The sequence below is a fragment of the Anoplopoma fimbria genome, chromosome 6 (assembly GCF_027596085.1).
Source record: "Anoplopoma fimbria isolate UVic2021 breed Golden Eagle Sablefish chromosome 6, Afim_UVic_2022, whole genome shotgun sequence".
NCBI lineage: Eukaryota > Metazoa > Chordata > Actinopteri > Perciformes > Anoplopomatidae > Anoplopoma > Anoplopoma fimbria.
Window position 1 is genome coordinate 9,545,762 of NC_072454.1, and position 12,434 is coordinate 9,558,195.

General features: G+C 38.4%; 1 protein-coding gene across 1 annotated transcript in view; it reads right to left on the reverse strand.

The window, feature by feature from the left end:
- rgs7a (regulator of G protein signaling 7a) overlaps positions 1–12,434 on the reverse strand; it is a 50,424-nt gene that overhangs the window by 10,310 nt on the left and 27,680 nt on the right. Inside the window, exons 2-3 of the mRNA XM_054599820.1 lie at positions 8,127–8,223; positions 5,815–5,865 (exon numbers count right to left, since the gene is read on the reverse strand). Of these exons, the coding sequence (XP_054455795.1) occupies positions 5,815–5,865; positions 8,127–8,223 (148 nt within the window). The remainder of the gene's footprint in view (positions 1–5,814; positions 5,866–8,126; positions 8,224–12,434) is intronic.

The following is a 12,434-nucleotide window of genomic DNA, read 5'->3' on the forward strand; positions in this document are numbered from 1 at the left end:
TGTGTGTGTGTGTGTGTGTGTGTGTGTGTGTGTGTGTGTGTGTGTGTGTGTGTGTGTGTGTGTGTGTGTGTGTGCGCCTAGGCCACATTTATTAATAAATGATGACTCATAAGTTATTTAAACCTATTTACTTATAAACACACCCCTTCCTCCTTATCCACTGCACTGTTTCTTACAGCAATAATATCCCACATGAAAAGATACATATAGATATATAATTTATTGTATTTCATATTTTGGTGTTATTAAGTCAGAAGAAAAATATAGTCTTCTATGTCTAGGAGCTACAGGGAATAGGCTTGTGTACGTCATCCGCCTCATATCTTTTTAGTCATTCAGAATATTTATTTTATGGATTGTTTTCTCAGATGGGATGATTGTCAGATGAAAGTCAGCAAAGTATTGAAGATGCCATCTGGGAACAGGGAAGTTGGAACTTGCTGTCTCCTTTTCTTCAACCACTGGGTTGATCTGCTCTCATTTTGTGTGCTACCGGTTTGCTCAGTCTATCTGCTTTTGTTGAAGTGAAGCTGAGGTTTTTTCTGATGCCGTTTGAGGGATGAATGTTGAATGTCATCCCCACACACATTAACTGATTTCTCTAAATCCCCAAAGCAATCCTGACACTGCATAGCCTGCTGGTATTTCACATTTAGAGTATCATCAAGCACAAGTTAAAAAGCAGATACAGAAAATTAGATCAAGCTGAGCAGCATGTGCTAATTCAGTATCCAGAACAAAGATTTAATTTCTTTCAGCGCAAAGAAAGCAGGGTTGGAGGTAATGATATACATTCACTGCTGTAACTTCCTTGCTGACTATTTAAAAAATATTTTTTTCTTTTACTTTAGAAGCCTACTATTTATCACAAGGGCAGAGCTCCACGTCCAGAAAGGTGACAACCCGATAATGCTAGGTAATTGGGCGGGGCCAACTCAACACTAACAAATTAAGAATCACAGCTGGGGCACGGTTAATTAGCATTATTGTATTATTCGGCATAGGAAGAAAATCAAAATGCATCTTTCTGAATCAATGACTGAGTTAATGCATCACCTGGCAAGCATGTTAAGTGACAAACCCAAAATGTTTGTGACCTGAACAGTAGGGACATCTCTGGCTGGGCCTAGTTAACATTTACTATTACTATTGCTAACACGTCCATGGTGTCTGCTTTGGTGATGTTTATTCTATTGTTGGTTTTTAAAAGAAATTTCATTGTCGATAATTCTTGTTGAATTGTCAGAATTTTGTCTCTTTTCTGGTTATTTCTTGTGAGGCTACACTGAGAAAAGCAGTTGTACATTCAGAAATAACAATCAGTTGTATGCAACTGATGCAGAGTGCTTCTGTTTGTTTGGTAAAAGAGGTATTGTTGCTGATGTTGTATGTATAAATTGATACTTAATACAATTTATCTTACTCTTTAATTCAACAGTAGTATCATATCTCACCCTCCCTAAAAATGTAATGCAGTACTATATTTTACCTTTACTCAATATCTTTTTTAACACAAGCACTTTGAGTAACATTGCTTTTAAGTGACAGTACATTTACTGTCCACCTCTGATAAAATACACAGTGTGATGGGCCGAAAAGAACAAGTCTGAACATGCAGAATCAGATTAATGTGATTGCGGGTCCTTGGGATAAATACAAGATAAAGATTGTTTTGTTGTTGCTTAAGAGTCTATAAAGACCAATCCCTGGTAGCAAGGGTGCTTCTGGCTTCCATTTAACATATTGCAGTTTTTTTTCTATAAGCTTTATAGCTGACTAAAACCTTGGAGTGGAATTAGTCAAGTTGTCAAGACAGGCCAGCTTCGGAGTCTGGGAGGAAAACACCCTTTGATTTCATCATATTACCAGCTCTGTGCCAAACACCCAGCAGTTTGGAGCCCTGCCAAGTGGACTGTGGGAGTATTCTTCCAGCTGAGCGTTATCTAAAGACAACAGAAGTTATATTTCCATTATTATTGTTTTCACTATATAGAATGCACTGTTGTGAGGTGTTGAGATGACAAAGCATCTTTGTTTTAATCATTAAGAACTCAAGTACCAATATATCTTAACTCCACTGCATTTCACAGGAAAATATTTTTTATAGTTTTACGTACTTTGCGGGTCCAGATTTTACAATTGAAAAGATCATAAACTTATAAAATACTCTACTTGCTACTTTAAGATTTAACCAGTGGCTCACAACAATTATTGCTTGTTATCCTTTACAAAAAACTGTATGTCAGATGTTTGTGAGTTGTTAGCAGTTCCACAAAAGCATGATTTGATCTTTTAACTTCTTAGATGGCTCCGTTTAAATAATTGTTTTCTTTTTCAATAAAAGCAAAAATCCAGAAAAAGTCCAAAATATAATGAAACATTTGTAGATCAGAACTCAGATTTTTTTTTTTAATGCTTTAACTAGGGCTCACTTTTTTTTATTGTTGTATTGGTACTTTTATGTTGGCAAAGAATTTGAATACTTGCTTAGGATTCATAAAAATATGCAACTGAATTATTAGGGAGACTGGTAAAATAACACAGACACTGTTTTGTAAATCAGTGATTTTCTTTTTTAAGGAAGTTATAATATTTTATATGCCAGGGTAGCAGTGTACAGAAGGATGGTCTGACTGAAAAAATACAAGCGTGACTCTCGAGTTTGATGAGGAGTAGGTTTAAAGAAGCATGGTGCAGAAATCCAGGACCATTATACAGAACATTATGTACCCTCGACACGCTGACGTCCTGCCTCAGAGATCATTTTACCGTTCCCTGGTGTTCCGCTGAGCGGATTAGGTGCTCTTTCATATGCAACTCACCCTCTTAATAACACATAGGTACACACTCGCCGACAGCGGCCCCTTAACAAGCCGTCAGGATTTCAGTTTGGTTGTGATTTCACAACTATACAATATATGGCATTAGCCCTGCTGTGACCTGTTCCCCCGTTATCACCGGTATTTAGTCTTTGTGCTACCTTCTCTTTTTGCCTGATTGCCATTGTTCTTTGTATCTTAAATTCCAGCCATTGTTCGTAGTATTTAGTTCTCTGCAGTGTTTAGTGTTCTGGTTGTTTTTTGGATTTTAGTTTCCTGCCTGCTTCTCGAACTCTCACCCTTTTTAATTTCTTCCATATATCAGTGAGCTCTTCCTGCTGCTTCCTCATCAGTTCCTATGCATTTGGGTTCAAATCTGCAGTTCCTGAGATTTTAACATTTTCCAGTATAGAATCTATTTGAATAATAACATGATCTTATTGATACCCCTGAAGGGATTGAGTTAGCTGTCAGCTACACTGAGCCGTGTTTTTTTAAGCTTTATATTTACATATTGGTGAATATGCACCCTGGAGAGTCATGCTGAATTAACTGCGAGCAGTTCCTGTTTGATCTGTACCACAGATGTTTGGGTAACACAATTACTGGATAAATAAACTGCAGAAAACATCTGTAGTTTGAGTATTGAAAGTATTTTTTAAATTTGTAAAAAATTGGATTTATTGACGTGCTGCATCAGGGATGAATATCACTAGAAAGAGTAAGTCACACTGGTTTGAATTCAATTTGTTGAAAACCTTGTACTTTTTTCAGAAGAGCAGGCCCTTTGTCAATTTTGAGATCCCTGATGTACAACTAAAATAATGTATGACTACCGTGTCCGCTTAAGGTTGTAGATCTCGTCAACCTGTGGCTCCTCATTCACATTCTGCTTCTCAATGTTTCCAATCCCTTCGTGAGCTGTCTGAACAGCACAGTAATGCATGCTAATGAAACAAGTCTGGGCCACCCTTAACGTGGTAAGCACTTAATTCCAATAGTTCCCATGCCAGATAAACCAATTGGCTTTAGAAAAACAATGCAACATAATGATTTGTAATGGCCTAAATTGTAATGAAAGTATCATGGCAAAGAGTGCACGTACACGTGCAAAACCATCTTCTAAAATGCCCCATAAGACATCTTTTTTTTTTTAGGAGCTTTAGAGGCAGGAATTTGCATCGGTTAATCAAATAGAATTGGAGACTGCAAAGATTGCAAAATAAGATGATAATGAGTTAATTTGGAATGTGTCCATATATTATCTGTGGCATTTATTTAGAAAAAATTATTTAGAACCCCAATCCCCAGTCTACTTTGATATATAAACTAATCTGCCTTTACATAATAAACATGCTGCTATCGTGCTGTGAGCCAAATTAATTGCATTTCACTTTGCCAGGAGTTGTTCTGTGCTGAAGTCACTTAGTTTTGCACAACACTCTGTTCACCACCGCAAGGCAATTGACAGCTTGTTTTGTTTCTGTTTTCAAGAAAAATGCACTGATTTAAATAAAAAGAAAAAACAGTGTTAAAGGACAGAGAACATCTGCTTGTTCCCACACGTTTTCAGACCCTTCGCTGTTATAAAATGTAATTTAAAAAGTTTCTGACCATCTTGATACACAAAATGTAACACAATAAAAGTAATTCTGCTTCAGGGAATAACATGGCCTCAGTAAACAGTGTAAAAAAAATGTACATTCTTTGTCCAGTTTAGCACATTAGGCAGCAGTGATTTGTCAGGCTGTTTTGTTTTTGATGGTTCACTTCTTTTGTTTTTGTTTTGGTATTTAAAGGTGCAGCGCTACAGATACATAATAATCACAGTGCTGTCAGAGGCATGGGCTAAAGCATAATCTCTCAAATTCAAATAACTGAAACTGTGTTTTACTCGAACAAGTGTCTCGAGGTAAATGAAAAGACAAAAAGAGACTAAACTAAAGCACAGGAACAATCTGTATGCTCTCGAAGGTTCAACTGCTCTCAAACAATGCAGCGATGTTATATCATGATCCAACTGCTGCCTTGTGCCCTTATAAATCACACACATAAACATAAATTAGAGCACGCCTTTCTGACCTTTCTGATATAAACGCACAATTGACAAATGTAGGAAAAGACAGGCGGGTCCTTGCATACAAAAGAAAAAAACACCCAGAGGAATTGTGAGTTGATGAGTCAGCTGTGTATCACAACTAGAAGCTGCCTGAACTATAAATACTTAATTATTTATCACCATATTGAATGCAAGCAAGCAACCTGTTTTTAATTTTTCACATTTAGTTCAACCTTCCCACTTTTGAGTCAATCTATGTGCAATGAGAGGCTCAAGCAATGATCTGACAATTTAACTCAAGACTGTCTAGCCTTACTTTATCACCCTGGAATAAAAAAATGCAAAGCTTTGAACTTATATATACTATATATGTATGCATGTATGTCTTGTGGTTGCCCTGCGAACCACCAGGAAGCTTTGACTTATACAGCATTAACAACTGCAATCTCTCTTCAGATCAACATTAGCCGATAATTAGATATAAAAAAGATAGGGTTCAAAGTCTGAACCACCCCTCGAGGATATTCTGGGGATGTAAACAGGAAGTATATTGTTGCCGTGGAGACGGTTAGCTACTTAGCTGGGCTATAATTTGAGCTCTGTTTTAAGCCTATATTTTTTTACATTTTAACAAAATGGCACCACTAAAAGTAAGCCAAATTAGCTCTTAGCAGTTCGTCTTTTAAATGTGACCATGGATGTTGAGGCATCTAAAACTGGATTACTTTGAAACTGAAGGAAAATTAAAAACCAGCAAGTTCTGGAGTAGGCTATAAAGAGTCTTTTTTTCTCTGATTTCTGCATGTTTATTCATAAAGGATATAGGAGATAATGATATCATCGGAGAGTGTAAGTAAGCCTGCATCTGTCCCTTTCACCTCATGCAGTATCTTTGCCTACGCACAAGCCCCTGCAGCTCAGCATCTGCCCTTTTACCTTGATCTTCAATGTCCAGATTCTTGATCATCCACTGTACAATTTCAGAACCTGAAATGAGAGAAAGCACATTAATAGGAATCACTGATGTGTAATATATTATTTGTGCTGAAAACACCTTTTTTTGCATATAGATGCAAATGAAAGGAAAAACAACGACTCTCTTAACCCTACCCACCTCCCCTCATCATCACAGTGCATACCGATTCCTCTCGCCTTGCACCATGTGGGTGGGTAATAGACCATCCATTACCAAATTTTCTTTTCTGACACCCTCTCCAAGCCAGCTCTCTTTGGATGTAGTCCATTAATATAAATGACCAGAGAGTTACAATGGCACAGTGAAGCAGCCATTGTGTGCACTAACAACACAATTTGTCTGACTCAGTCACAGCAACGACATTGCGGTTGCAATTGTTTCATTTAATAAGGCAATGAATCACAGCGGACGTTTCAGACTGTCACTAACAAAAATGTAGCTGTTAACTGGGTGGAATATGGTTATGAAGAGAGGAGAGGAGTATGTAAAATCTATCCGCTGACGAGGCAAGACACAAAATGTGTATTTTATTTTTTTAAACATCTGATTTTGAGTAATAGTGTAGAGATTACTTGTATACCACTGCCATTTTCCATGTTTGAACATGAAAATGTTTCCATGGTGGTTGGCATTTTGCAATTCATCTTCTCCTTCTGAGAATGTAACTGAATAATTTTCACATCTCAGAAAAACATAACTGCATCCTCTGCTCCCTAGGCACTTTCACACCTCATCACAACATGTGACTTTGCCACTTTGCCTAAATATATATTTTCCAAGCTATTATTACTGCCCGTCATGCTGACAGGTGAAAGTATGTTGAGGAGACGAGAGCCACAGAAGGCAGGAAAAGAAGGTGTGAGATGGAGACATGAGGGGATTCATGCCGTGAGGCAGTCAGACCCGTGGCTGTCTCTCTGTCCATCAAGTTATCTGTCTGTCTGTCTGTCTGTCTGTCTGTCTGTCTGTGTTTTTGTCTTTACGACACCCCCCTTGCTTTTTTGTGCCCCATAACCAGATGAGATTTTCCATGGATTAACATTATTAATACAACGCTATTTTCACACTATCAAAGTTGACCCACTTTCTAAGATAGAGCTTAAATGAGATGTGTATGGCAAACCTCCAACAATGCTGTTCTTCGAAATTGATTAATAGCGTGCACATACATTGGGCTGTGCGTGTGGGTTTGTGGGGGGTGTGTGAAGTCTGAGCATTACACTCTCTCACTCCACAGTGAGGCTATTTTGAATGATACTGCATGCATTTTTACTAAAATATAAAGTAGATTATGATGTGTTTTTCAGACAAAAAGATGAAGTGTAACTATAGTACTTTATTTAGGTCTAGGTGAAAAACAAATTAGCCATCTGTTGCAATCCTGTCATGTTGACACAGATGAAGCCAGTGTAGCCGTTAGCTAGCTGCACTGATTGTATAGTATCGGACAAAAAGATGGATCTGAGCTGATGTTGCTTATCCAGATGTAAAATGATTAATCAATAAAGCATCCGATTGTTTGAACAGAGATAAACACTGTGTAGTAGACTTGGCAAGAAAAAGGAAACAAGCAACAGAAAAAGAACTGTGCATCAGCTGCCCTCCAAGTGCCCAAAAGCATTCCTCATTGTTTCACTGACGTCACTGAAGCTAAAGTTAGCTGTTTCAATTTATCTGTGTTTATATGTTGGTGCTTACTGCCAACCATTCAACCTCATCGTAGCCTCCCATGCCGAAAAGGGCCGGGACATGTCACTGGTTGTAAGACGTTAATACGTCAAAGTTCAGAAACTCGCACTTATAGGAAAATCATACATTATTGGATTATTTATAAATCCTTAATACTAAATAAGATTGTGATGTCATTGCATTGTTAAGCTCTAACTTTTATTAACCGGTATAAGCCTTTATTTTGATTGTGTAATACTGTTGTTTTAATACTACAAGTTCATATTTCTGTATATAGTGCATGACATTGATGATGGCCTCCCACCTCTTAGCTTTTGAATGTAGTGTTAACCTTGAATAATCTCTTATGGAGTATCATTCTTATGTATAAGGTTGCACAACTCGAAAATCCAATATGATCCTCTTGACATTCTGGCACTGCTGGTGTGAAATGTAAAAACGGACAACTCTCTAACTCTCTACTTTCAGTGTTTTGTTTAGCCAGAACAGAGTACTAGTCGGGTACTTAGTGGGTGGGAGCAAAGTGGAAGAGAGGAAGAGGAGACAGGAGAAGAGAGCAAACGCAGAGAGATAAAAGCCTTACCTGAAAAAACACTGGGGATCTTGGTTAGAAAACTTTTCACCGTTCGGATGGGGATGCCATTTTTCTCGTCCTGCATGCGTGCTATTACTTCCTCCATCTGGACAACACAGACAATGGGGAGAAGGGGAGGAAGGAGTAAGAGAGGTTTCATCAACTTGCATTAGTGAGTGAGTGTTGTGTGTGTGATTAAGACAGGTAGAGATAAATGGATACAGACGGGTTCCTGTGTGGTTCAACCATGTCTTCAGAGAGGGAGAGGAGGAAGTTGGTGACTAACAATCACTGCCGTCAGATTTCTGCCTCTCCTTTGAGGAATCTCTCTGATTTGTGTCATTTGTCACATAAAACCTCCAGTAAGCTGCTCTTATTGAATTCTGCTACAGCTATTGAATTTGGAAAGTCTTGCAATGAAGTTTCTTGTTATGATACATCACATTACATTTGTTTCCCGAAACAGCCACACATCCAAATTTTACAAAGCAGAAAAGAAAAAAAAGTCATAAAGCCACTCAAAAGACATTTTCAGACACAAATGTTTTGTGATGAGCATTTACTGAGGCACAAATTTGAACGAGAAGCTGCACCGAGGACCGACGATAGACACGCATGAAAACAACACAAACATTTGCACACGCCACTGAGACAGAAAAGCACTGAGAGTCGTCTCAAGGGCCTGGCATGGCAACACAAGGCAGCCTCGTTTCCAAGAAAGCACAGCAGGGAGCAGAACGGAGAGTAGAGCATGGCCCTGATACGGCAGTCGGATCGGAGGCCAAGAGATCTCCCCAAACTCCCCCTCCCCCCCCTTGGTGTAAAAATATACACATGGAAAATATGTACACAGAGTTCAACGTCCTGGCAACACACTCATACAAATACAGCAACCAGCTGATGATAGATTTATTACTGAAAGATTATTCTGAAGGAGGCAGTCACGGGCATGAGGTCTAAGGTTCAATTGATTCAACAGTGAGGCTATTTTGAATGATACTGCATGCATTTTTACTAAAATATAAAGTAGATTATGATGTGTTTTTCAGACAAAAAGATGAAGTGTAACTATAGTACTTTATTTAGGTCTAGGTGAAAAACAAATTAGCCATCTGTTGCAATCCTGTCATGTTGACACAGCATGAGGTCTAAGGTTCAATTGATTCAATTCCAATAATACATTTTACATGTTAAACCTCACAGTGAAGAGAAACAATAATTGGTGGAAATGTGTCCAGTATAGAGAGGATTCTAGCCATGATCTAAAAAGAGCACAGATTTTTCAAAGTTGTAAAAAAAAAGATATTATTTGGTTGTTTCTCAACTAGACACCTCTTGTCTATAAAAAGATCATCATAAAGGACGTCCAAATTACAGTTGGCATTCTTGATAATGGTGGACAAGCTGCCAAGATTTTATTTTGAAGAGGGTGATTGAAATAAAAGCATCTTATGCTGGCTGTAGTTTGATTATAACACATTTAATATGTGACTCCTTTCTTTACAGGACTTCTACAAAGGTGATAAAGTAGTCCATGAATATCAAATTCGGGTTTAAAGATAATTCACAGTCTATTGCGCTTTGTTGGTAACACTTATTGATTTCTTCACAGTACATTTTAATTTTACGCCCTCTGGCATTTCGGAGAATACTGCAATGATCATCACGTTTGTATAAATGACTTTGCGCGAGTTTGTAGCTCGCAGGCATCTCGCGACTATAAACAAATTATTAGTCAAATTCCTTAAGGTGCAGAAAGCACTGACATCCATCACTAAACATCCAAAATAAGACAACGTTGTCATTTTCACTATTAATTAGTAGAACATTTAGCTGACTAGCTTTTGCATGAAATGTATTTCTTTCCAAAAAAATGCCCCAAATTCACCATGTTGAGGGACAAAAACACCCAAGATAGATAGATCCCTGTAGCACCACATGACGGGTTTGGAAAGATACAGTAAGAGAAGAACCAATCAAGAGCCAAAATACCTAATTGGCACTCAATTTTCTTAATCATCATCCTCTGAAAAATTGTCAAAAGCTTGGCCCAGATAGAGATGTCCATAAAAAAATCTTATATATCACAATGAGTAGTTGTTTACTTAGCATTAGTTTCAGTAGTAGTAGTTTGTGCAATTTACCTGTTGGATTATAAGTAGTATTCTATCTAGCTGTGTTTTGTATTTGTATTTGAAAAAGTATTTTGGTTTAAAATGTCTCCTTTTGTACCTGAGTACATCTAACATATAATCAATGGCAACTTAGTGTGAGGTGTCTGTTTGTTATGAATGTGTACTTCACTGGAGTGTTGTGTTTTTCTCACAGGTCCGCCTTCACGGATCATCCCCCTTGATTCAGTTTCCTCTCCATCTTCCTGTGACATACACACAACTGTGGAGTTCATCTGGGAAAGGTAACACCATTTGTTCTACTTGGCACAAATTAAGGTTTTTGTGGGTGTGAAAGTGATTTTCCTAGGCCATTTTGGCAAAGCGAAAAAAAAAAATCTAAACAATTAAATGCAGGACTATGCAGAAAGGGCACTGCCTTAGAGTTTACAGGTTTTTGGCAAGAAGCAAAGGAACACTTCTGATGAAAAAAATACTGGGTTTGATATGTAAATCTGTGTCTTCTTGGGTTTGGCAGTTCATGAGCTAGTAATGAAAGCTTGTAGCTAGTCAAATACCCTGGAGCAAAAAATCATCCCAGTTAGGGATTGGAGCTTAATTGACAATGATGGAGCACAGGCAAATACTGCAACTAAAGAGCTGCTGGAGGACGATTGGAGGCCCAGGAAGACTGAGAGAGGGAGAAATGACTGAAGAAGTATGCATTTTTGGATAATTTCAACCTGTTACTTTAATCTCTTTCTCCCTCGTCCTTCATGAGGTCAGTAGATCCGCCTCTACAACATATTTCCTTGGATGTTCACCACAGTGAATCAGGTGGGCGATTATGGCGAGATAAAATTAGAGTTCTGAAAACAAGTTACATTTCTCAAGCAATATCAAGACCTTAGTGGAAAATCTATCCTAACTGCCTTTGGCTATATCCTCCTCAAATTTCTGCTTTCATTTTGTTTTTTATTGGTAGATTTTTCTTATTCCCACACATATCTGATGTCTGAATTGTTCCCTACTGATACCAATGTCACACCAATGATATACCGAAGTCTTCAGCAGCGGGAGTCGTAACGGACCACAATGCATTGCCGCCACGAGGATCATTTTTTAATAAGGGGCACTGCTGCAATCACAGGCGTTCACTACTTTGATAGACGTCGTTCTGGGAAATGTAAGAAGCCACTGACTGAATTAATGCGAGACAAGTCAAGTTGAAGGAAAAAAAGGGTGAATCTTTCAAAAAGGCTTTCAATATTTGATCACAACACAATGGAAGCTGTGGAAGTTCAGAAAATGTTGACATCTAACAGTTTAAATATCAGAGGAGGAGGTTTTCTTTGGTGTTTCTCAACCAACACTAGTTAAGTAAGAGGTTTCTAAAAATAAAATTAATTTTAATTCCAGGAAGGAACTCGACCGTGCTAAAATCAAACCGTTAATACTAAAAATGCATCATTATATAATTCAGGCATTCAAAGCTCTAGCACCTAAAACTGACGCAGAGAAAAACAAAATTTAATAGTATTCAAGTGGCCTCCTTTTCTTTTGTCGCATGCATCATTCCTTTAGATGTTTTTACACACATCTCTCTAAATTAATTCTATTTGTGTCCCGTTGAATAAGTGTGCCTTATAACACCAACCTTCCCTCTGTATCTGTGCCTCACTGTCTTTCTCTGAGAGTAAGCTTGCACTGTGAAACACCAGAGCACACAAGGACAACAGCACCAGTGATCAATACTTCACACACACTCTCTCCCATCTCTGCAAAACCCTCACCGCCTACACGTGGTAAAATGCCACCAGCGTGAATATTCAGCATCTAAAGCTCTTGAAGTTGGGTTGCTCTCTGGCTTCATGTTGTGAGGAAGAGAGGAAAGTCATCTCCCTCTAGAGAGAGCGAGAGCGAGCGAGAGTCTCTCTCTCTGTCTCTGTCTTCGTCCCCCACCCATCAACCCATCCACCCACCCAGAGCTGTCTGACTGCGTCTCTGCAGCCTCTTAACAGATAAGAGTGAGTGTTTTGGCTGCACAGTGTGAATCATTGAATAATGATGGCACAGGACTCGGTACATATGAAGTGACTAACAAAAGCTCCAGATATAAGCACATACTGAGCTTCAGCGCACGGCTCGGAGCACTTCAAAGACTATCACTGGGGCCACTCGGGTTGCAATCAGAAGGTTCTGAAGC